A 26,943-nucleotide genomic window follows, 5' to 3' on the forward strand; every position below is an offset into this window, starting at 1 on the left:
GTCCTCAGACATAAGAGAAAAAAAGGATGACATTAATTACATCCCTGAATGTCCATGAGGTATTCCTTCATAGTATTATATTACTGCTTCTGCTATCCCAAGTGGGATTCTCAGAGATAGCCAAGTCTTGGGGGCTTTAGACCAGCTCTGCCAGCAGATGCTTCCAAGAAAGTGAACCAAATCAGCATATAATGCAGCTGGCTCATCCTTCTTGCTATTAGGCTAGTCTTGCCTGGTTCCTGGTTTTGATTCCTAAAGAAGCAGTACTATCCACTTTCCTACTCCTGGCATGTTCAGCTCATAAGGACCTTATTCTACATAGTACCAGCAGAAGCCTGTGCATCAAAACCTGATCCAGCATATGTCAGACCAATTTAGTTGCACTATGTTACATCTGGACTAAGCTTGCTAACATCAATATAACTGTGCCATATTTAGGTAAGTATAAGCAGATAAGTTTGGTGCACAAGCTTTCTGCAGTGTGAGGAAAGGAAGAAATCCTACTTGAATTTACAGAGGGGCAGTAATAAATTCTTAAGGCTATACTAACCTATATCATTGTAGGCCAGCGTGTAACCATCCTGAACACTATTCACCCTTCTTGTATCTGTAAAATGTATTAGGTTAGAAGCCATAAAGTGCTCACACAAATCTGTGCAGCTTCCACAACTGTTTCTCTGGGCAGGGTCCTCCAAGGACCACAAGGCTCCAAGGGCGGAATCTGAGTCATTGTAGATAACATGGTATCAAGCCATCGCTTATTTTAAAGCTCTCACTCTCAGGTGACATCACTTCGTCAGGTGTTGATTCACTGACAAGCAAATGCTCCTGTGACTTCTCCCTTAAAAGCTACCAACAAAATAGACCAAAATCCAGCTTTGGTGTACTACAAAACCTGGCAGTTGAGTTAAAAAGGCCAAAAATAAAGAACACTCTTGGATGGCTTGTTCTAACAGTGAACAGTAAAAAGAAACAAAAAGAAGTGATAATAATTAAGTACTTAAATTTATAACAGTCTCCTGATATTTGCTTTTTACCTCCATTCATAACTGAAATTACATTTGCTTATGTTGCAGGTGCTATGCTGTATCAACGCTCTAATATGCTGATCCTATTACACTTTCAGGGTCAGGTCTATTCTCCTGTTGATGGCCCCTGAGTTCCTCTCATTAACATTAATGAGAGGTATGAATGCCTATCAGAGAGAGAATTAAATGAATGTTTAGCTGTTACTAAAAATTCAGCTCAAGGAGGAAGTCAGTCTGCCTTATAGTTGACAAGCCATAATATTAGAGACTGCTTTAGATGAGACAGCAGTCCTCCGGAAAGTGTGATGAATGGGGTACAGGGCTCAATACAGCTCTCAGTTAAACCAAAGGGCATTCTGCTGTTAGTTTCAAGTTGGAACAGCTAAGGCCAAAAGCTTTGCCTAAAACATAATTGTCTGATTTTGTCATAAACTTTCTGTTAGAATTTTTGTGTTGTGTGATCTTTATTCAATTCATACATTAAAATGTCGTATAGCCTCAAAAAAAAAAAAAAAGTTTTTCTTCCTCTGCCTCATCATGTTAAAACTCCAGTGCCTTGCATTTAAGAAACCTTCAGGAGTTGAACAGGTCATATAATTTTGCACCAGATTGCACCAGTACCTTATTATAAGAGGTGCAGAGTGCCCCTGATTTCCAAGGTCAAGTGACTGCCACAAGTCTCAGGGTGCTGGGGAGCTCACAGGAGCAAGTCATTAGGGAGAAAAGAGAGAAAATCAGCAACACAAATACAGATTTTAGGTCAACAACAAAGACATATTTAGTCCAAAGATATGGAAAATGGGAAGGTACTAATGCTGGCATTACATTATCCATTAGGAATGGTTACAAGAGTTTACAGGACAAAATATTTCAGCTTGAGCGTTCACTACGTGGATAAACAGAAGCTTCAGCTCCAGTCATAGCACACACATGAATTCCAAGGGCTCGCCATATTTTGAAATCTAACTATTAATGAGGTTAGAGGATTTTCATTAGATTAAGAAATTATGTCCTATTTCTCAAATAGCAGAATTTATACCTTGCCTAACTGCTGCCTTTGCAGTCGGATCTCACCGTGTGGTTACAACACGGCTGTCGTCTGTCTCTTCAGTCCTGAGCACGAGGCGGCACGGCAGGGACTGAGCTTTGAACCTCACCGCTACCAGCCTACGTCTGCACGCTCGTTCCGCTGTGCTGTCCGGCTCAATGGGCAGCAGAAGTGTGGCTCTGCTTAGTCCCTGCCTCCATGTAGATAAGAGACAGCTACATCCTACAGTGGCTGTACATCCCTCTTGTCCTCCTGCACAGTGGTTTCACACTTGCCTGCACTGGCCTGTTGGATCATAGCCTTGCCCCTACCACAGAGCATAAATGGAACCAACCACCTTTTCTCTTATTTATAATTCTTTAAGAGTGTACCTTTGAGAAGACCTATGGGAAATGTTCTAAACTTTAATCCAAATAGATTACATGCAGAAAGGATGAAATATTTTCAAGTACAGAATCTGTAAGAACTTCATTGTTCTACAATTATTTAAGGCTACGTTATCAGGAAACAAATTCAATTCAAGAATTATAATCTTTACATGGTACATTGGCACACAGAAAAGTAGTCAAATAATTTGATAAACTCTTCCAAGTACTAATTGTACTTTTGAATGAAGGTAAATAACAAAAAGCTACAAAAAAGCAGCACTGGCCATTCTGAGGAAAACACAAATGCCTCCAACTGTTTCCATTACTTTGTTCTTTATGAATTCTGTTCCATGCTTAAGACTTAATCGAATGCACAACTCTTCCCCCGCCCCGCCCCCCCCCACACTTTACTTATGAGCCGCTGCTCAGGGTTTAACAAAACTTTATCTAAAGGCAGATTTCAAATAAAAAAAGTATAGATTTGCATAAAGCAATAAGTAAAACAAAATGACAAACATAAGAATGGGATCTAGGAACAAAAAGCAACATGACAGCTACTGATACTATAACTAATTCATAAAAAACTTATAGCAAATTCCAGTTATTGGTGTGACTGGTTTTGCACGGAAAACCCATATTCTACTGCCTAAAATTATATTCCTTTCCATCCTTTATACATTCATTTCCACCTTTTGTACAGTATAAATCCAAATAAGCCAAACCATTTTTTGGTGAAGCATGAATTGGACCTAGATACCTCGGGAAAAATCACATGATCTACAAAGAAGAGTCATCCCAAATACACCCAACATAGGCTGTTATAAATCTCTGCTACTTCTAATTAAGATTTCAATGTCTTATAAATCTGACTGACTAGCATGCAAAACTGAAGCAGTGCACCTTACAAACTGAAACCCAAGCCATGACATTGTTAAGTTTAGCTTGGATTCTGTAGGTTACTTGCTGCACCTTCCAAACTGACTTAATTTGTTTAATGGTGATATTAACCCTCCACTTGAACTAATTCGTTCAGGACTTGCTGTTAAGTACTGTACACTATTTTATAAAGAAAAACCTATATAAGAGACTACTATTAACAGACAACTTTCTGTTTTAGGAAAGAGCATCCCAAAACCCACAAAGAAAATGAGTAAAAAATTCTTTTATATCCATTGAAAACTGCTTTTCATCAGTACGGGCTCTTAAGTCAGCACTTTTATTATAAGGAAAGCTAAAAGGATTGGGAAAATTTGAGCATTTGACTTATGCTTATAAAATTAATATTGATTTTTGTTAAATTCTACACTTAACATGACATTTCACAAACTGAGCAACAAAAAGGACTGAAGGACACAACTTATATTAGTGTAAGACACCTTCTGCTTAAAGAAAGTTGGGATTATATGTATTTAGTAGATAAGGCTTCTACAAATGAAGCAACAGTGCAATATCAGAAAACAAAAGTCATGTAATAAGGTGTTTTAAATCTTTAAATCAATAAAAACTGAAAACCTGGTTCTGCAAATAAACCCTTCAAAAGGCACCAAATAAACTAAGAAGTGGAATTACAATATCCTTTAAAAAGGACCTTGTGAAATTGTTAAGTAGTGTGAGAATGAGAACCACATGAAATATCTTTATTATAATACACTCACTGTCTTCAGTCTCACTGTACTTGACTGTATACCCTAAAGCCAGGATTGTTGAAAGGTATTATAAAGAAATTCAAGAGAAAAATATTTGTCCTAATGAGAATGATCCAGGCTACCACTAACTCTCACCAAAAAAATCCAAAACTTCATTCTTCTACCCACCAAGTGCTGCAACAGCCACTGAGTTCTCATATTACTAAGACATCATCATTTATAAGAAATACAAATTTGCTTGCTTTCCACACAGCAACAATTAAAAGTAAATGAAACTTATAATCACAGGCAAAATGAATTCAGAAGCTTTTTAAAAAAACATTTACCCGATAATCCACAATTTCAGTAATCTGAATTGGATCTGGCGGTCAGTAAATTAGTGTGCCAGTAGCTAAAGCGTTAAGGCCAAACAGGGATCTTAGAAACACAGATTCTTTGCTCATTTCAGTGGAAGCTGTGAGCGTTTATTTGAAGGCAAACTTTCTTGTGATAACATGGCTTTGCAGCTGTGTCAGCATTACAAAGCTGCAGTTCCCAACTTCAACATAAACAAAGCAAATTTCTCTTTTGGGTGTGAACACTCATTCAATTGCTGGCAAGTCACTGAAAAAAAAATAACTCGCTGATGTTCTCTTCTCCAAGAAGAAAGGTAAAAACTCCTGGTCTGCTCTCTGCTTCCACTAAACACCCCACAGCAATCCCTAAAACAGCTCATGAGAGGCTCAAACGGATGTCTACTGCAACAAAAGTCACAGGACTTCTCCTGTTTGTTCTGAGTAGTTCAACTGCTGCCACTTCCTTCGCAGTCTTTGGACCTATCTACTGACATTTTAGAGAAATCCATACCAATTTGTTTAATGAAAAGACATTTTAGTAAAGTTGTGCCCTATGAGCTTCCTACATTGGAATACATGAATACAGGAAGTGCTTTCAACAGAAAGTTACACAGTTTTACAGTACAACCTGTCTAAGGAGATTTGGAAGGGACCAAACTAATGATCTGGTCTCTTTGGACTAGGCAGAAGTACAGGCAAGAGGGAAAAACCCAATTTATGCCATATACAGAGCTCGTTCCTGTCACAGATGAAGAAACATTTATTTTATGTCAAAGTTCACCTGATGCCCCAATGACAGCATTTTTCAAACCAAATGCATATTAAAAATGAAAAAATTGTACTGAGCTCCTGGAAAGAAACTCAGTGTAAAACAACAGTATATTCATATATGCTATATTACTAAATGTTCTTCTCCATTGGTGGTTTTTTTTACTATACAGATCAATAACTTTTTCTCATAGTGCAAATTATTGACCCTTAATCTGAATGCAGGCAGGTCAGAAGCTACAGTATTAGAGAACTAAAAAAAAGTACATTAATTTAGAGAGTCTTACATAAAATATTTCTGAATTGAAAAACACAAAACAAACCCAAACCAATACATCATCAGGCAGATGGGGGAGGGACTGCTAGCATATTTGTGTAAAGTAAGGTTTCTCTGACACCAATGAAGTGTGTCTGATCCTAAGTGAAGATGGTACAGTAAACCACTCCGTTTTGCATGTTGTGCATTCTTTAAGATGGAATGTTGACTTCAATTTTCAATTTTTCACTTCCACAACAAATCTCTTGACTGTGACCAAGGGACAATCTTCTCGAAAGACAAAACTCCCTTAAACCATGACTGTACTTTGTACCATCCACTAAGATTCTAGTAAAGTATGCCATCTACATACTTGTTGTCCTTTAGATTCCTTCATTTCAGTCCAGTGATTGAGTTCATCTTCTCCTGAGCTGTTGAGACCTAAGGAAATCCACCCTATCATCTCTTTTCGTTTCATGCTGCGTTTATTATACACAGACAATATGAGTGTCACATCTGAAAGCTGAAACAGTGCCACTTGAAAAATGAAGGTTTCTTTGTATACTGGATTTGGTTGCCCTCGGCGGATTGAAGTTTTGCATTTGGACATTTCTTGCCCCATGGAGTTCAGTAGTGTTAATTTAACATATGTATCTACAAAATAAAGCATATTTTGGAATGTCAGATGTCTTAGATCAAAAGTTTTGGATAATGAGATGTACACAACATATTATATAAGGATATGGTGTATACCAGGTTGATTGAACATAGGTTAGTTTAGACACATGAAAAAGATGACAAAAGCAAAATATTACAAGCACAATAACGACTTAACTAGCTTCAGTACTAGGTAAGTGGGTTAAAGGTATACCCCATAATCCTTCTTCCCATCAACCCCCCTTACTTGTTCTAAACAAACTCAAATTGCATTAACACTTAGCAAGCTCCAACTAGCCACAACACTGTAAAGCATACCACTGAATTTTCAGAGAATAAGAACAAACAAAGTAAAATGAAGACAACTAATCAAGAGAAAAAAAATGTTGATGTGCAGTGATAATATCAACACAGCCAGAATGGAATGCTTAAAAATAATCTCTGCATGGATGTGGTTTCTCGCTTTGGGTTTTTTGATTTTATTCATATTTAAAGAGCAAAAGGTAGCCAAGTGCATTTAAAGGTGGAGGTTTACACAATACAACAAATCTCTTAATTCCTAAATTCATGAATGATTACATTCAATATGTCTTTAAAGAGTTTTTGCATAATTTAATATCATTGTTTAAAACATTGCTTGTACAGTCCTCTTTGGAAGTACACTTAAGAAGCTGATGTAAGTAAATGTGGTCAGCACACACTGAATTTTAGTATTTGGGTATAAACCCTTATTTTTAAAGCTGTATTTTCATTTGACCGGAAGCATCAAGCCATGCTACTACAGAAGGATGTGCATTTCACAAAGGTGTAACTGATTTTAAGAAATATATAACTGTATAAAACATTTTTTTTTTATTCTTGTCATGTTTAATGAATAATGTTATTAAAAGACTGAAGTCTAATTGCATATTTTCACTGTGCAGGTACACTGAAATCCCATCATCCATAATCAGAGATAAATGCAGCTTCTGCATTAAAGAGTGCCACAGATAATAAACATATACTTTAGTAAACCAATATGGTAGGCAGCCATGGATAGCTTTACTGCTGGCAAGTTTTCTTTTGCATGAAAAAGACAACATCCAATTAGTTTCTACAGGAACTCACCTCGGATTATATAAACCTGTCCACCTATCAAGTGTTTTAGACAACAGAACAGTCCATCTGACAACAGGGGGTGGAAAGCAGTAAAAGAAATAATGACCAGATGTCAATAGTTGGGTGAGAGAGGATCAAAGGTTAAAGTTTAGGAGGAAACACTATTCACTGGAGTGGAAGAACACAAAACCTTAGCAGTATAGATCAGAAAAAGGATTGAACAAAAGGATTGTTGGGTAAAATTTAAAGAAATGAAAATTTTGTGCAGTTTTTGTGTAATCTTTAACAAAAATTACACTGCTTACATAGTGAGATATCTTAGCACTAATAGCTACCAGGTTTTAAAGCACACTGAACATAGAAAGAATCATGCAAATGATTAGGTTATAAAAGACTGGATAAAAATTACTGTATCCATTTTATCGAACCTCATACTTTTTCATGCAAACTCCAGCATATTAAGAAAAACTGCACACAGTAGTTATGCTTCATATACTAAAAACAACAAAATGAAAAGTCACTGAATTGAAAACTAATCCTACAAATACATAATGCTTTTGGCCTTCGCTTTTATCATTTACACTACATGATTGTAATACTTTACTTCTCGAATAGTGATGGACTTGGGCGTGAGAATAAATCTGATCTAAAATCTACAAAAAACTGAGATGCCTACATCTGAAATTCAACTACGGGTCTTTCTATTTAAAATGTAAAGAGCTCACTATTTAAAACCATATATTTATGGACTTGGGGTGTGTGTGCATGTATGTATACACGCATACACAATGCACACATTTAATGTGCAAAAGCTCATGTGCCTTTTCAACAAAATTTTAAATGATACTTAGGAGCATTCTTCTTTTCTCAGACATAATAGTAACTGTCACACAGAGGAACCAAGACACATTCTAACATCAGCTTTGATTGCTTGCAGCAGTTGGCTAATTTGCTTGCACTCACCTCCTAGATAAGTTACTACATACTGTATAAATAAGCAGCAGAGGAGTATACGCTATCAAAAAGTAGAAAGGTAGGACTTGATCCATATTTACTTCAAAAACATTTCACAATAATTGCATAGGTTCACAACCTCTGGGATACAGAAAAGGCCACTTGTGGAAAAAAAATAATCACTTCCCTTTCCATTGTAGTTTCTCAAGAGCAAAACGAAAACTGACCTGTGCATGTGCAGCACTTCTCAGGGTTCTGGACCACAGATGGTCCAAACTACAGATTTGGTCAGAGCATTTCATCATCAACCCTACGTGCCTGAGCTTCCTTTCTGTGGAAATGATGGCACAAAGAGAAGCTGGTATATGCTCACAATGCACTCATCTCTGCAGCCCCCTCTCTCCAGATCTTCTTTTCCTTTCGTTCCTCCCCCCACCCTGGTGTCCTTGAACCTTCTTAGCTTTCTCCATCTCTTTTCATGCTTTGTCTTCAAATAGGTCACTCTGGGGCAGCTACCTAATCATACAGAAGTATCTCAGATTCTTCTTTGGCCTTCCTTCTCTAGCCATGTTAACAAATTCTGGCTCTGTCAGTGTGAAAAGGATACAGAAAGCAAAACAGAGTAAGGCTGAGCCAAATGTAATTAATGAATGAAACAAAACATGGGTCAAGAAAGAAAGAGGAGCAGTCTCATATTGTGGGGCTCACTGCTGAGGTCTGAAGACGAGGTGAGATGCACAAATCACTTTTACAGTGTTGGCAGCCTGCTGGATAACCTAGTGATGCTACAGAAATCTGGGGATTAAAAAACAGGAAGAGGGGCCAAAACCTGAGTCTCCAGACAGAACCAAGAGGAATAGGTCTGGCTACAATTTATGTAAATCTGACTGATGATCTTAAAAGACAAAAACACCCACTTCCTGCTTTCCCTCATTACTGGACTTTCTCAAGCTATAACAAGGAATTAGAGACAGAGTAAAAATATTCTGTGCATGTGACATATTCCATCTGGCTTAAATTTAAAAGAATATAAAGTTCAGAGATATTTTAGACAAATGTATTTTTGAATGAATGTTTGAACACTCAGTTCGAGTCCTTTCTGATGATGAACTTTCCTTCTGTACAGTATATATGCCAAAAGTCACAATTTGGTTCTATGTTGTCTTCCTTGACATTCCCAAATTACATATATTACCTTCACATATGCACAGGCACACATGCATTTGATTTGATACTGCAAAGACTGCAGTATCAACTCCCCTAGGAACAGCAATAACTGTTCACCGTGTTTATATTAATATTAGCTGGCATATACTTTCTCTTTAAACACTGTAACTTTTTATTCTTGGCCTGTGATATGAGGCATTAGTAATTTAGCAATTAATCATTATGATAAAGGCAATTTATTAGTCAGTTATCAAGAAAAATTAAAATAGTCTTGTCAACTTACAATTAATATTTTGAATTTTAGATTTTTGCTATTTCCCAACTGACTAGAAATATAAAACATGAAACAGATTAGTTGATGATTGCTCTATTTCATTTTGATTGGGTAAGACTAAATGATAGGCTTGACGTCCTTGCTATCGAGAGTCCCACCAGTTCAGACACATTAGGATGAAAAAAGATTTCCACTCACTGGGTGGTCTGTTTGCTGCCAAGTTTTTGAAGTGGCTGCCTTTTATCACTTCTGCTGATAATCTTCCAGTTGTGGCATTATAAAGGAGGCCAATGAGGATTTCTGGAGCTGAGCCATGTACCAGAGACTGACAAGAGGAGGTACTTTCACTGCAGGACACTTCTGACATGCTCATTTGGGAGTCACAACCCTATAAACAGAGAAAAAGTTCTATGTGTTCTATGCAGCAAAGTTACTGGGTGTCAATTTTTAGTATAACACATAGGAAATCAGGAAAATAACTCACTGACAATAACAGGAGTTCCATTCAATCACCCGATACGAAATGTACTTCCTTAATATATACTTAGCTCACACACCTTAGAGGTAACAAAGATTAATGCAGTTTGGAATTAAAATAATTTTTAATTCTGTGTTTCCATTGGTTCATTATTCAGGATAATAGAAGGAAATGAAAAGCAGCCATTATGATCCCTATTTGTTTCAGTTGGTAAGATAAGACCTGTAACATAATCTGTTAGCGTACCAGAGAACATTAAACTTTGGATCCTTTACTTTCCCAAACTGGAACTCTGAGGATAATAAAATGCAGGAAATTCTTATTCATCCTTTGTAAAGGTTATTCTCTAGACTTAGAACTTATGAGCAGCAAAATGATAGAACACATGCAAATAGAAAAAACATACTCTGTCTAGAATAAATTAGCTTACAAGGAATTTAATTGATCCAGGGATACAGAATTGTAATAGACCCTTTGCCTTGGGCAGGAAAGGAAGAATGTTATATCCTAGTAGTGAGCAAATGATGCTTTAATTTCCACCATACGAGCTTCCAGAAAATTCAGATGTCCCATGCAGTCTCACTACACCACATCTTTGATTGGAGCTTCTAATATTCATTTTTATCATTTTAATCCTCTCATTCCTAGCCTTGAAAAAAAGAAAATTTACTGCTATGCTAATCAAAGCACAGGTACTCTTACTTGGATTTCCTGCTTTCATGCACTGGCACAGAGAGTTATGGCACTGAAAACAAGAGACCGAATGGAATTTTGCCTGTGGCATGGCAATTCCCTTAGAAGCTGAGGAGAGAATTTGGAATTATGAATACAACTCTTTACAATATTATCTCAAAAAAATGTAAATTGTGTCCACAGTTTTATCAAATATGGGTTGACTCATTTTGGAGCCTGGCAGCATTCTTCCAAGGAGCAGTGATGATTTTGTGAAGCTGATTCTTCCAGATTCCAAATGTCTCTCTAGCAGCAGCTGATATGGGAGTGAGATCACTTCTAAAACCTAAACAAAGCAAATAACTTTGTATAAAGGTCAAATGCATTACAGAATCTCAAATTATTGAAGAAATGATAGAATAATCTACAATAATATCCTTCAAATTGAACTTTTAACTAGTTCTTCTCAATAGAAGAACATTTCCAAAAAGTCTGAAAGAGGCTTCAAGTAGGGAAAGTTTAAGAAACCAGTTCCTCATTAATAAACATTTACTGGTGCTAGCAAATGTATTCTTACTACTAAAGAAGGACCTCAACAAAATTCTCAGACTTCCACCCCCCAACTTGCATATTCTGAATTTTAAACCTTTACTTATTTCTCCAGAAGTTCTTTATTCAATGCCAGGAATGAATTACAAATGACTTCTAAATTACAAATTGCTGAAAATGGATCACATTTTTTTTCTGGTTCTTGGCGCTCAACAAAATAGGAAACCCTGGATTCCTAACTTCAGCAGTAGGGTACAAAGTGGAAAGCTGAAGAGAAAGATGACTTGGTTCAGCAGTCACTGTATACACTGTACACTTGAAAGCCTAAGTCTGTCACAGCTCCAGGTACTACTAAAGTTTTCCTGTATTTTAAAATTATAACAAATTCTCCTTATGGTGCTTTTCTGTCTTACTTTTTTGGGCAGGAATTTAAGCACAGTCAACCTGATGCTGTTCTAAGCTTAAGTCTGCTAATTTGATTCTAATCATGCTGTAAGTTCACAAACAGACCTAACATAGCTGGGCAGCTGTCCCACCCAAAGCTCCAAAGGGCTCTGACATGTGTACTGAGAGAAGGCAATGATGGTACCACTTCAAAACGTGACTTATTGGTACAGTTTATTAGTGTTCTAAATTTATTTCCCTAAAAAGGACTCAGTCTAAATGATGGAGTTAAGCTGGTTATTATGGGTATTAGAATAACATTTAGAAAGTTAGTAATAGTAAACAGTAAATGAGGGACGATTGAGTGGGAATCGGTTCTGAAGTACCTTAAAAGGGAAAACAAGTAGCTTCTGTGTGATGCAATATAAAAGGGGGAAACAACTGAAAAATGAAACAAGTATGATATTATAAAATTACACTAGAATGGGCTAGAAATATCATTCCTTTACAGAAGAATCCTGACTGGATGCGAGTAGGACAAGACTGCATTTGTCAGGATCACAGAAAAGCATCTCACTGACTGAATAGTGAGGTAAGAAGAACCCAGGTGATGCTTCAGATGTGTAATTGGATGGGAAAGGAACAAAGAGGCTGTTACTTAAAACTGCTGCACACAAAGAAATGGCAGAGGAAGCCTGAATGAAAGTCTAGAGAGAAGCCCTAACTTAAATGTTTTATTTCAATATTTTCTAAAACGAAATATTTTGCCTTTTGTTTTGAGACAGGAGGCAGGTTTAAAACAAATAAAATCACATTGTTCTTTCCACAGTGTATAATAAACTTTTGACTCTCCTTCCTACAGAAAGATGGGTGCTAAAAGTTTAAAGAGGTTAATAAAAGCAACTGGACAGATTCAGTGAAGAAACAATCTAAGCAATATTTGTTTTCCATTTCAAACACACACATACATGAAAAGATGTCAACACATTCTGTTTCGTACTGACCCAAACTTATTTTTAAAAAACATTCTATTTCTCAGTTACAAACTGGAAAATCCTAATGAGGAAGAAAGTGAGAGGTTAAGAAGAAAAATGAAGCTGCAAGGTGTGCAGCAGATTAGAAGACAGATTGATGTTACTGGGTGAAGAAAAGGGTTAAATGAGACAAGCCAAAGTATAATTTGTTCCTATGATAAAAGGGAAAACAGAATTTGGGACAAATGGGCAATATATGTGAGACAATGGGGGGAGGAAGATGAGGTTGTATTTTATCAGCTGTCTTTTGAAAGAAAACAGAAAGATCCCATGAGAAGAAAGAGAAGAAGAAAAAGGAATCAGGGATGGTAGAGAGGCAGCTGAGATCAACAGCGCTAGGACTGAACTACACAGGAGAAGTAAGACTGCCTAATTTGGAAGACACCAAGGGAAAACCAAGGGAAGAGAGAATTAATGGAGGAATCCAGCATTGTTGGGGATGTCTGACAGAGGCTTTCTGTTGTATGAGAACAGGAGCTGAGGGACCAGATGTTTGGGTTAAACCAGAGATTGGCACAGAGAAAGGGAACTCAAGAATATAGGTATTGGAGAATCCTTGTATCCAAAAGACCGCGGCTTGTAAAGAGCAAGTCAAGTGACTTTCAAACACAGCAAATACAATTATCTACCACAGTTATCAGAAGTTCCTCTAGAAATACCACAATAGAAGAAAGACTTTGCAGGACCAAAAGTTAAAATCAGGGATACTATGTATTATTAGATATCTTCTCAAAAATATTTTTTCCAGCACAGACTGCATTGTTCAGACTGTGGAATGCCATTCACTGTTTTAAATAGGTATTCTGTGGTAACCTCAGCTGTTGGTAAGTAACCTGACTTTGTGTTAAGCCCAGAAGCTGCATTAGAATTTATAACAGAAACATTTCCAGGTCTCAGTTTAGGAGTTTTTTTTCTGTTTACACAGTCAACATTCAAGAAGGGGGCTAACAAACTTTTCAAGAAAAGAGCAAGAGAAGAAGTTACATTGTTACCTGCCCAAAATGTAAGCTTCATGATCATGTGTCAAATTGTAAAAACGACTGAAAAAAATGGAAATTGCTAACTGGTACAAGATGAATATAAACTTAGATAGCTTTAATCTCATGACAATATTGCAGTGTTTCCAGAGTACTTTTCATCTCCATACAAATCTGCATTCAGCCTACCTGTAAATCTATACCTAGGCCACTTTGATACTGTACTTTCACTGTGGGTAAGGTATTATTCATACTGAAAGTTACCTATTTGCTTGAAATAATCTGCCTATATAAGTTTATTTTTCATAACTCTTCTCTTCTTCTATAAACACTACATGTATTTTAATATGCAGAAAAAAAGACTAAGGCTTCATACCAGCAAAAACCTTTTAAGTTCAGTGAAGTACTGGAATAGCCTAGTGCGAAATTTTGTAAAGTCTTAACTGCAGATTTTTAAGAAGAACTGAGATCAACTGTCAGGGTATCAATGATCTTGCCACACTGCAAGGAGCTGAACTGGATGAGGTCTTTAGGTGCTCTCCAGGATACATAAATCTAGAACTCTAATCTACTTTTCTCAATTTAACAATGACAAAAAATATCCTTAACAGCAAACACATGTAAAAACATTAGGTAAAATCTCTTCCCAATATCTGGTTAAAAGGTCTGGTGTTACTGCTGCGAATTACCGATTTTTAGCTTTTCAGTTTTATAACACAGAGCTTGCCCTGCTGACCTAAACCTTTCCTAAATACACCACAGGTCAATACTTTACTACAAAGTTAGCCTGATTTTACTGGATCAACACTTACAAGAATCAGTACATTTCACTGGATTATAAGAGTAATATGTATTACATTCTACACAAAATTGACTTCTAATTCTCCAAAATATTGTCCATGACGACTTCTTTGCAGGTATTATCCAGGGAACAAACTTGCTTTTTAATAAATACGCATAAAAATATTACCATTAAACAATACTTGTATTTGACATGTTCCTATTGTATAAAAGTCAGCAAACAAAAAAGAACCTTCTTTTTCCTGACAGCCCATAGAAGGGAGCACATACAGTGCAATGATTTCAGAGCTGAGTGCTTAAGAAATATTTTCTGATAATCTTTTGTTTCTGCTCACTGAAAACAGAGGACTCTTATTTGCAACAATGATAATATATGTAAAATGTATTTATTTGTCTTCCTTCACCAAAATTCCATGGAAACAGGATATTTGTTACTTACATATTCATCTCCTACTGTTATTTTTATATACCCTGAAGTTCTAGTTACAAATTCTGATCTTAAGTCCACTGGAGTTAATTGTAGGGAATAAAATGGGCATACTCTGAGGGCAGTTAAAAGTTCCTTTTCCTCATTGCACAGGTTAAAATCACGCCTCCACAGGCTTATGAAACAAGAACATCCGATTCTTTTGGCTTTTCAAAATATACATAGGAAAGATGAAACCTTGCTGACAATCCTTCAGCAACAAAAAATTGATTCACAGCACGTTACTTGTCAAAATGTCTCTCTAGAATTTTAAATGTTAATGTTATACCACTAATCTCTTACTGAACTTTTTGCACATTATTTCCTTTTACTTCTTTGTCAATACAGCTGAGAGGTTAGGGAAGCAAATTTGAACCCTAATTGGTGAAAGAGGGAATTGAATCCAGGTCTCCAACATTTTAGACAAAAGTACTCATCTCTCTCCATCACCGAGCTGATACTGAACACTGAAGCTGCTGTTCCTCGTTGGGGCAAAGCCTGGAGGAGAGGCGAGGAAGGCGCCCCCAGCACAGTGGAGGCTCTGGGCTGGCTGCCAGCCGAGACCCAGGGAGGAGAGGAGGGAACTGAACCTAGACGCTTCACAGGCTTTGTGTGAGAAAGTAACTGAGACCCTTCCTGCGAAACAGAATTTAAAACACCCGAACAACTTAGCGCTGAAAACAGAGGTATGTAAAATAATTAGGAATGTCAAAGAACGAAATTTTATAACCTTGGATTCTGGCACCTAGATCCCACTCATATCCTATACTGGGTGCTCTGATATTTTTGTGACCATGTGTTTTTGCCTCAGTTCATCACACGTGCAATGGTGATTCTATTTCCTCCACCTACTTTGAGGATTGATCTACTTAAAAACGAGAAGTCTTCAAATATACAATAGTCATATAATAAAACAATCTCTAAATTAAACAACTGATACCGTTTCTATATATTAATACTTGCAGGAAATATCAAGTAGTTGTTTTTAAAGGCAGAACTCTTTAAATAAATACAAGGCTTTTCACAATTTTGCACAATATACCAGCAATTCTAGTAAGAATATGGATACCAAAAATAATAACTGTGTCTATCAATATCAAAAACTACACACTTAGAAATGTACTTCTTCATGTCCTTCAGGAGAAGGATTTAGGTTTTAAGAAAGCAACTTTCAGGGTACATGATAACTTAAGGAAGACAATACACCTTAATTAATGAATATTAGTTACATAGGGACAGCTCTCAAAAAACAAAATTCAACTTTAGTATGTATCGCACTGATTTCTACTTAGCGGCAACAGTATTAACATCCCTTTCCACCTAAGCGAAATACATTTAGCAGAAGAAAAGTGTTACATGATGCTTGTAACAATGTTAAAAATGTTTGAGATAATATTCACTAGTTTAGCAAAGATGTTGCTAAATAGCAATTAAATGAAGAAACAAACATGAAACAAGGTCAATTTTTTAAAGGTTTCTTTGTGTACTATATTTCATTATCGTTTTGAAGCTTTTACAATTTTTTAAAATAACCGATTTTAATTGATTGTCAGTCCAGATGTTCTTGTTAAAAGATGATGTTTTGTTAAAGAAAGTCAATACTCTTGGAACTGGGCAAATCTTCACAAGAGATTAGGAAGGCCATTCCAATCCTTTTGTACTTGACATTCCTGTACAGTATAATTAAGAGAATGCATAGTATCAGTATTTTGCTTTAAGCTAATAACCTGAACTTGTAAATGTTCAAATATATATAATTTTATGCACCTCACAAAGATTCAAGCTCAGGAAAGCATCCTTATTTAAGGGAGGTAATTGTGTGTGACAGTTTCCTTGATGCAGGTCCCAAATGCTGTTCATTTTTACTCATGTACTTACACTTTACAATATTAATACTTAAGTCAACTTAAATCACAGTCATGAAACTAAACATTCTAATAATATTCCCATTATGTAACTTCAGTTTAGGAAACAAACCATACTTAGTTTGTGTAAAATGCCATGCTTTAAAAGTTGCTAGAATTTCGTGTTCAGAAATTCCAAATTAAAAGACTTCTGAGATTAAATACATTCAACATTAATGGTATTATTCACATCAGGTATGGATGGTTTTGGTTATTAAATTATTATTAATGTAGCTTAAAATCAGATTATCTAAACAACTGATAAAATGATCATTTCTCACAAAAGCTTCTGCTCTGCCTTCTTTTTTACTCTCAAGAGAAAAAGCTTCTGTATGCAATATTTTTAAAAAACAAGTTGTTTTGCCATAGGCAGAACACTAGAAAATGGAGATCAAATTAAAAATATTAGCCTTTCAATAACTACAGTCAAGGGACAAAAACCCTAACAACCTCTATATACCAGCTTTAATTTACCACTGAAACTATAAAACTTCCTTAAAACCATGATGATATTACATTACTTTCATCTGTGTATATTTTCTAATAATAAAACATACAGTATTATTCAAAATCAAGGTTTGTTTTCAAACTTTAGGACACTGAATAATTTAGTTATAAAATGAAATGACATAATAAAATTTATATATTGTTAATAATGGCAAAACAGTATTCCATCTTCCAGAAAGATTTTGAGCAAGTTCACAGGGAGATTTCTGTGTCGCTTTTCATATTTTATGAGACTGTGCTATTAATGCTTTATGTATAAAAGTTTTGCAAGTCTCTTAAAAAGAGCTTCAATATTCAACCCTGTAGAACAAAACATTAATTATCTATGGAAAAGGAAATATTTTAAGTTTTCTATAACTTTTATTTGTCTGTATTTAAATTATACCTTTGGCTTCCTCGCCATATAATGAAAGAGCACCTACTTGCTCCACAGACTTAATGGGCCTGAAACTCGCGTGGCAAACCTGAGAAGCCGGGGAAGCAACTGGAAATAATGTATGTATGATGGAATTTACAGCATTGATGATACCTGTTTCCAAAGTGTTCTGTTTTCAAAATTGCAAAAGTCTGCCAGATTTTTATACAGTGAGGGGGAAAGGGGTAGGGGGAGGAAAAGACACCAGAGACCTTTTATTATTGAATTCTGTTTGCTAAGATAAGACACACAACATAAAGAAGTATTAAAGCACTAAAAGCTGTTAGACATTTGTGCTAACAATCTAGTTAAGAACATCTGACACAAAATACAAACATTTTACTTGCAGTCCTGATGAAGCTACACTAACAACTTCTACCCATACTCACACATACATCTCTTTACTTCTTCTCAAACATATACGATCATGGAGGAGGTGTTACCGCTTCCAAGCTTCTAGATGGCAATGCTTATAAATGGCAATGCTCTTTCAGGATGGAGCTGCTTTCACAGTTCCTAAGCCAGTTTCAGAACACCCATCCTCTACCCAGCTCTCAGATCTGCACCTTACTGCCTGTTATTCAGAAAGAAAGAATGCAAAAAGTCCTCCAGCTACGCTAATCTTGTAAAATATTCGATAGACGGTCTCTACACTCATCTGAGAGATGAAACAGCCAACAATTTGACTCTTCCCTTTTCTCTTTGCAATGATCACACTCATTCAAACAGGGAGCAGAAAAAAAGATTCAGTGATCAAATAGTAAGACCAATTTATGAGTAGTCAACCTACTAGCTAGACTAGTATCAGAGCGCATGAACATTCGTTGAATCATTGTTCACAATTAACAAATCTATAACATTAAACGTATGTTCATAACACATTTGTCAATTAAACTGTTTGCTATTAACAGTTCACCCAGCTCTAATTAGGTCCACTAGTGGTGCCCTTTTTGATTTGTTCAGGTCATGTTAAGTCTCATGATCTGAGGATCACCAGACATTTGCAGGCAGAAAGTGATCTGTTTCAGTTCTCAGGGCTATCATATAAACTACAAAGAAGGGCAAGGAGTAGAGATAAGCTGGATTCTCCTGGGCCCAGCAGGCAGCTGATTAAGCACAAAGGGAAGGCAGGAACTGCAAAGTGAAAGATGCAACTCAAGGTCAGACAATCTGAGAGCCAAACCTGACAAGAGGCTAACCCACTACGACCACAAGGATCCCTTGCAAAAGATATCCTACAAACAGAAATGTTTATCTGCCACCAAATGCAGGCAGCATGAATATACAAAAGGAGTGATTAACTGGAGATCTCAAGTCTGAAATGAACATTAATGTAGAACACTTGCATTACAATGCAAAATCCAGGAAAAGAAGAATCACTGAGAAATAAGTAAGTAAACTGAAAACTAAAATCAAAAGTTCTACAAACACAAAAGTTACAAATTTGCAGACTAGGTGACTTCATCTGCTTGTGCAATGCCTCTGACCTTGGTTCCCCCCAATGGAAATGAAATTGGAGGAAGACGGTGCACACACTTTTGCTGAAGGGTCCTCAAAGCTGTGAACAATAACAGCTTCTGTTTTCTTTTCTTTTTCCTTGCAAGACAGTAAAAAGAGTGAGAAGACTTTTGTATATACGCATACATACAAACGCATGTATCTTATACACTAGCTTTGTAACATCCCCTCCTCTACAGGAAAGTATCAAACAACAAGAGAAAAATCAAGAGATGAGAAAATAAAACAGTAGGAAGGTCAGTATCTCTAAGAGAACTGGGAAATTTATCTTAGAATCAAAAATTAAAGAATCTACCATCACTGGAAGAGTTGCTTGAGGAAGACTTAAGAAGCAGTTCGTAGTCTTCAAAAGCGGAAATTTCATGATAGCGATGACCTTGATAATCTTTAACTGTAACTCCTTCTATGAAGCTACTTCTGGCAAATTTACAATATGTTTTTACAGAATGATTATTTTACCTACTGCTCTTTGAGACGGCAATCTGTGTTGGGAATTAATACTATTACTACTGAGGAGAATGATAGCCTGAGAATCTCACAGATACCAGATCAAATTCATGTTTTTCTAGCTTTACGTATTGGTCACAGTTTTTATTATTTTTAAGATGATCAAAACTAGACATGATGTAAGAAAAACATGTTTATCATTGACTGACTGGCTTTCTCAAGAAATAAAGAGTATTGCCCAAGTGGGTTACTTTGGTTTGGTCTAGAACAGTCATTGACAGACTGCTGACATTTGGCTGGAGCATTTGTGAGACTGAAAAGCATCATCGTATGCTCAAAATAGTTATACTGTGTCTGAAATGTAGTTTTCCATTATTTGCTGACACAAATATCAAAGATCGTCATGGTTAAACTGAATAAATAATTTGTGTGGCCCCTTTTCTCAAGGAACTCATCAATTAAATGTGAAAGATACCAGTTTTTAGTTATTATTTTATTCAGTGCACTGATACTAAGACAGAGAGACAAGAAACCATCTTTCTTGATAAATCACACACTGAAGATTTTGACAAATGGATGAAATTCTTTACACTGCTACCTTCAAAGAGTTCTCCAAGTATCTTACATTTTCAGGGTCACTGTAATGGATCTAGTTACCTTGCCTCCCGTTGGGAGATCAGTGAGGCAGTTGAAGGTTAATGTTATAGTTCTATTTTGGCTCAAGTGAAGTAAATCCTAGTGTTGGAATACAATTAATATTATTAGACTAGATTTTTTTTAAACCTCTAAAAACTGAAAGACCTGGCGGACTTTGTTAGCTCTGCAATGGCAGTAGGTTCAATTATGTACATTCAGAATGCTCTGATTTTCAAATCAACATTGGTCAGCATATCATGGTACATAAATACCACTTTGATAGCTCTATTATTCATGGCTGTCAGCAATAACAGGAATTGAATTATACTTCTTGTATCTTACACAAAAGTCCAGAAAAAAATGTGAGAAATGCAGGGTAACTGAGATACGTGGTGGATGTACAAGACTCAACTACAGGCTCTCACAAGCAATCAGGAGTTGGGTTCCAGTGAATTAGCATTTTTTCATCGTTGTTTGGAAATGTTTTATACATGTTAAACTACTGACAGAACAAAAATCACAACCCTTAGCATAAGGATGGCAAAATGTCAAACCTGAAAGTGTTGAATTCAAATTGGAGTATGTGGGCAGGCTGAACTTTCTTTGCGGAAAGCTTCCTGAACTGTTCTTGGATTGTTTTCAATGGACAAATAGCAGCAAGATTGCCCAGGCCTGTGATGGTATAAGGCAGAGCATTCTGATGACAAAGATGCTTCTCTCAATCACATTGGAGATATGAATAAGTTTCTCCCTGAAAAGGCTGAAGCATTGAATTTAGTTACAGAGTTTAACACAACTTGCAAGGCCTCTTTCTCTGGATTCATTCAAATGTCCAGATATGAATTTCTGTGTACAGGCTGAGGAAACACTGTAGTGTTCTGGCCAGCTCACTCTTGAGATGCTTTTCAGTCTTTCACAGAAATAACTTCCTCACCTTCCATGGCAGTAATGGGTTATCAAAAACAAGCAGCATATGCAGAAATTGGCCAGCCATTTTGCTCCTGACATGACAGAATGGCTGCAGTCACCTGAGAAAAGTCCTGATTGTAAAAAAATCTTGACAAGTATCTAAAACTATTCTCTGAAAGTATCAAGGTTATTCTGTATGGGACTGAAACAGTCTGACAGTGTCAATGCCTAATGAAGTGCTTCTTGGATGAACAAACTAATTACATGCCACAATTTGGCATGAATGATGAGACATATTTGAAGAAAAATCAGGACAAGCAAACAATACTGATTTGGAAAGCCAAGTAATTTTTTAACTGAGGCCATTAAACTCATCTAGCGATAGGTCCTTACAATCTGGTCAGATTCTACTGGAGTTCTTGAAACTTGCGCCTATAATACCAGTACGGATGGATAACTGGCTCTAGAGCATGATAGCCACAGGGTTTTTTGTTTTGCTCCCCCTCTCCCCCCTGCCCCGCCTCATCCCGATGAAGACATGAGCAGAGGGAGCCGGGGTTAAGGCTTATCCTCTCAGCTGACAGGAGCAATGTGCAGGGGTACAGCACTGAACAGCCATACAACAAGTTGGGGCAGCGAATACACCAGGGAGACAGGGGCTGCTGCTTGCCTGGCTCTGACGTAGCAGATAACGCTTTCCAGAGCTGCACAACCAGCCAAATGCAGGGATACCGCTTCATTTGCCAAATACTGCCAAGTTCTCTCGCAGCCTCAGCAACATGATCACCTCTTTCCAATCATTTAATAATTTTCTTCAGAGAAATCTCGAGTCATTTTTCCTAATGGGTCAGAGGACTACTTCTGATCGTTTCTGTCTTACACCACTGTAACTCAACTGAATTCAGCAAGTTATTCCCAAGATAAGAATGTTTTCAGTGTTTAATGATAATTGCCCCTTACTTTGGTGGACATAATTTTTATAAGCAAAACTAAAGCACTTATGCACCATCACATAGGAACTGATCCTTAGATAAATTTAATTTTAGGTATAATTTCAGTTATATAAAATTAGGAACAAAATTGTTCATTTGAGTCTGTCAGAAAAGACTTTTTTTTTTCCTTAGTTGTTTTAAGGTATCATACTGGTAGTCACTGCTGAGTAAAGATACATTACTGTTGAGTAAAGATATGAATTTTAATATTTAGCCTTTGAAATACAATGCTGAACGGACTGTACCATACAAGCACAATAGTAAAATCACCAGAGATATAAAATATTAGCATTCGCACAAAATCTGACAGCTCTGCTCTATAATGAATAAAGAATTCCCTGAAAGAAATGCCATTTCGAAAAGCTTTTCTTCTGAGAAGTTTATAAACTGAAGAAAAGAGAAGCCTTAACAAGTCCATTAGAAAGAATACTGAAGATACGCCGTACATAAAGGGTAACATGGAACAAAGGCCTTAAGCACAATGCATAAACAAATGCATACCAGATGATTAACCATCGTCCTTAAAGCCTACAGAGAGAGTGAGTGAGCATTTTTATACATTACATGCATAAATGCTTTAGTTCACTTAGGAAATTGTAATTAAGTATTTGTCCGGCACTCCAGATATTTATAGGAAAGATGTATTAAAAAAAAAATCCTTTAAGTACATATGACTGTCTACATCACCCGTTCTTTGCTATAGGGATCACACCTGAAAGTTCAGTATGTTAGAAATGGAGAATGTTGTAGAAAGAAAGAAAATTAAATTTAACTCTTTACAGCAAACATTCTCTTATTGACAATACAAGATCAGAAATTACTAGATTTGCTTAGCAGGGAAAGATATGTTTTGATTTTCCAAATTGTACTTCCAAAATCAATCAGAAAATATAAAACATAATTGTTCATTGTTATTCTAGACCAAAAAACAACTTAAGGGTGGTGAAGTGGAATATGGGTGATTTTTTTGGCTCTTTTCCAGATTTCTCTCAATAAACTGTTTATATGTCTTTTATAATATTATGATTGAAGGCTGTTGTTGACTGTCTGGAATACTTGTTTGGGTGAAAAGAATGAAGAACAAGTAAAGAACAGGCCCACAGGGATTTCTTGAAGAAAACAAACGTTGCAGTGAATTCCATACTACATCATTGGCAGCTGCCCTCACAACTGGACAATGGGGTAAAGTAAACACAGGCCCAAATTCTGTCTCTTTTGATAGTGATACCTAAGTTTGCCATTTAGTACTATCGATTTGCTTTATTAAAAATATTTAAAGTAATTTATTTTGGGGGACAAAACATTTTATTCATCAGAATTTGTTAGGGGTTTTTTTTCAGCAAGCAAAAAATCCTTTTAAATTTGAATTACTTTTCATAGTATTTTCCACTTCAGAACAAACCAGAAATTAATTATTTACACGGTTCTAATCTGAAGTTATTAAAAATGGCTTTGCATGCTCAAAATTCCTCTTTCTTGTCTTTCTTTCTTGAAAGGAAAATAGCTATTGCAAACAAGATTTAATTGCAGCAGACAGAAGGCACTATTATATTATTTTTTTCTTAATTGAAGGGTAAATATATTACTACTGTACACATATATGTGCATATATGTATAGTATGTAGATGTATGCATTCACCACTATAACTATACTTATAGACTGGAAATCTCTAAGTAATTAGAGCCTGGAAATCTCTAAGCAATTAAAAGCAAAAACATGGGCAGCTTCTGCAGACAAAAAAAGAATGTACTTACAGAAGCTATCAAGAAACTATCTTTGTGCAATTACTGTGCTATGACTGTTGAAAAAAATTCAGTGGATGTGATGACTCTATAAATACATACACTATTCTTACAAAATTCAGGACACTGTACATCACTACATTCTTATTCTGCTTCATTTAATACTCACAGACAGGCTGTAAGAAGGTTCCAATATCACTGGCACTGACATCTTCCCTTGAAGATTCAATTTTGTTAAGTAAAAAATCTTTTCTCCCACAATCCTCTCTTTTTTCATGCGACGGACACTGTACAGTCTAAAGCGAACTGCATAATTCCCAATCATCTCAGACTCAACGTGATTAAATTTGAATGTCTCTGTGAAGACAGGGCATGGTCCCCGCTGGATGCTGGTTTTTGCTCTCTGTTTCTTTATAGGGAGAAGAACTAGGTGTACTTGCCACGAGCTTCCACCTGTCCTGCTGTATGTCGGAACGTCTGTGACAGCTGTCACTGTCACCAGAAGCTTCTGTTCCTGTGAGTCATAGTCAAAAGTCACATCCAGTGTGCCATATTTAGCTACTGGCTCAGGATCAAAAGGTTTAGGAAGCTGCGAAGATGATCCTCGAGCTGACAGATCCTGAAGAAAAAAAAAATGCATTTATTTATTTATTTATTGTATTCTATTATTAAATCTAGCATGGAAATACATGGATTTCTCTAAGCAGCATGAAGTGACTGTGATCTTTGTTCATTGCATAATCAAGGTAATTAAAAACTGAAAGTGTGAATGGCTGACTGGCAGTGAAGAAAAATCAAAAGATTTTACCTGGCCAATACTGCCAAAAGCCAGATGCCAATCAGACAGAGCTAGGATTAAATTAAGCTGTACTTAAGAGCTCTTCTTCTGTTCCCCACATTAAAATACACACACGTTTGTTACGAGATATAACTACCTGATTTCCGTGTGAGCATATACACATTTTTGAGTTAACATATTTTAGAATTTTAAGACCTGGATGGTGACTGAGAGCACGGTGTGATGTAAGCAAAGAAAACAGAAAGTACAACACTTACTCGCACTTGCAGCTCTCGCTGCAGTCAACAAGGGCTCTGTGTATGTACCAAAAAATAACATGGCTTTATTAATGTAATCCCACTAGAACTGTGTAAGGCGTGTCTATTTTGAACACGCTTTCTGAATTTTCCATAAACAATGTCAATCCTAAAACTAAACCTTAATTTTAAAACTGCTTATTGTCACTTTAAATTTTGAACAAAATAGTGATCTGTTGTGTTTTTACAACAGCTAGTTTGATAATGATACTGAAATAGGAATTATTTACAAATACAGGTTAATATAATGAATACAAGAAGTTAATAAATAACTGGAAGTTATTCCAAATATGTAAAACAAACTTATTTCATATTATCAAAGATATGCTTGCTCATACGAATGAATAAATGCTACAATATATGCAAATATTTTGTTCTTATTTTAAACCTGATGCTATATACCTATGGGAATTCATTCCTCTGTAAGCTTCATTTTACAAGCTGTCGAGTGCCTATAAAAAAACCAGGCAGTATCCGCCATTCTCACTGGGTACATTTAGATTATTGCCCACTGTGACACAAAAAAAGGACTAGGCTTTAATTTGCTGAGATCTGTTAGGTTCTAGGATCATATATACACTGTGTCTTTACCAGCAATGAAGTTCATACAAATTGTGATCATCGGGCACAGACACACAGCTAACTATTGGATGACCTTGCACCATCCTAGCAGGCGAGCCCTCCAGATGTTGCACCAACACCCCAAAGTGCAACATCAACTTAGGGTCTACCAAGAGGGAAACTCCAGTTGGCACATCAGGACTGCTCCCACTGTGCACCCAAAACTTCAAGTAGAGACACAAATCAAATTTGCACCAGTAAGAGCCTCTTCTGCACACTACATCACTCATGTAGACTTACCCGTAGATGTCAGTGCAGTACCTGGTTGTTAAATACATGTCAAAGAAATACGTGCCAGAGAAGATGCTAAGCACTCTGTAGGACTAGGTTGTAAAATAAATGCTGTTAGAGAAAGCGGGATTCTCTGGTGGTAAAAATAAATAGATATCCTTATGGGTTATGATGGAAAAAAAGAAAAGTAAATGGACCAAATCTCTATTGTAACATTTTAAAAAATGTTTAAATGTTGAAGTTTAAAAAAAAATTGTAATAATTTTTTTTCTCCATTAAATACCTTTTCTTTTATGGGGTGTTCATTTTGAAAGGTGCTAACAGAATAATGCTTTTATTTGCATTGCTTGATGTTAAATGAAAATTTATACAGAAGAAAAAAGAGTTTTGATTTTAGTCCTTAATAAAATTGACAAAGTTTTCTGACTGGTTTAAAAAAATAATTCACTCTTCTTGGGAATTTGTTTGAAAGTTAAATTGTCATAAATGCAACTATAAAGAAAAATCTGAAATCTTATTGCAATATTATCTGAGAAGCTATATTTTTTATGAATGACCTGCAATATTAGTGCTTGTATCTCTGTACACTGATCTTTAGAAAAAAGCTTCCAAAAGGTTGCACTGCATGACATTTCAGAACATTCAACTGTTCTCACTTACCTCCGGACTAAGGACAGCTGTGCTATCACTTGGTACATCCTCTTCATATCCTTTGTTATGGAAGCTTTCTATTTCATGTCCCGTGCTTCCCTCACTCGGGCACTTATATGAACATCTTGGACTGTTGCTACACTGGGAAAATTCACATTTACCATCTCCAACTTCAGAGGGTGTACATGAAAGATGAGGAGAACCACTATCATCCTGGTATGGAGGCGGCTGCAGTTCATCTAGTGGAGGTGTTCTTCTCATCCTCTGAATGCAGTTCGCTGAGAATAAATGAAAATTCTATACTTACTTTCTGA

The 26,943-nt window shown here is 36.2% G+C and overlaps 1 protein-coding gene across 2 annotated transcripts in view; it reads right to left on the reverse strand.

The window, feature by feature from the left end:
- Nucleotides 1-4,521: 4,521 nt before the first annotated feature.
- The window catches only part of SYT14 (synaptotagmin 14), an 82,481-nt gene continuing 60,059 nt past the window's right edge, over nt 4,522-26,943 (reverse strand). The window contains exons 5-8 of one of the 2 annotated variants that reach the window (XM_067293114.1): nt 26,639-26,907; nt 24,201-24,650; nt 9,798-9,987; nt 4,522-6,103 (exon numbers count right to left, since the gene is read on the reverse strand). In XM_067293114.1, the coding sequence (XP_067149215.1) occupies nt 5,790-6,103; nt 9,798-9,987; nt 24,201-24,650; nt 26,639-26,907 (1,223 nt within the window). In that variant the 3' untranslated portion in view covers nt 4,522-5,789. Of the gene's footprint in view, nt 6,104-9,797; nt 9,988-10,384; nt 11,096-24,200; nt 24,651-26,638; nt 26,908-26,943 lie in introns of those variants that run through there. The other variant, XM_067293113.1, reaches the window with a different exon arrangement.

This window comes from Apteryx mantelli, chromosome 3 (genome assembly GCF_036417845.1).
Source record: "Apteryx mantelli isolate bAptMan1 chromosome 3, bAptMan1.hap1, whole genome shotgun sequence".
NCBI lineage: Eukaryota > Metazoa > Chordata > Aves > Apterygiformes > Apterygidae > Apteryx > Apteryx mantelli.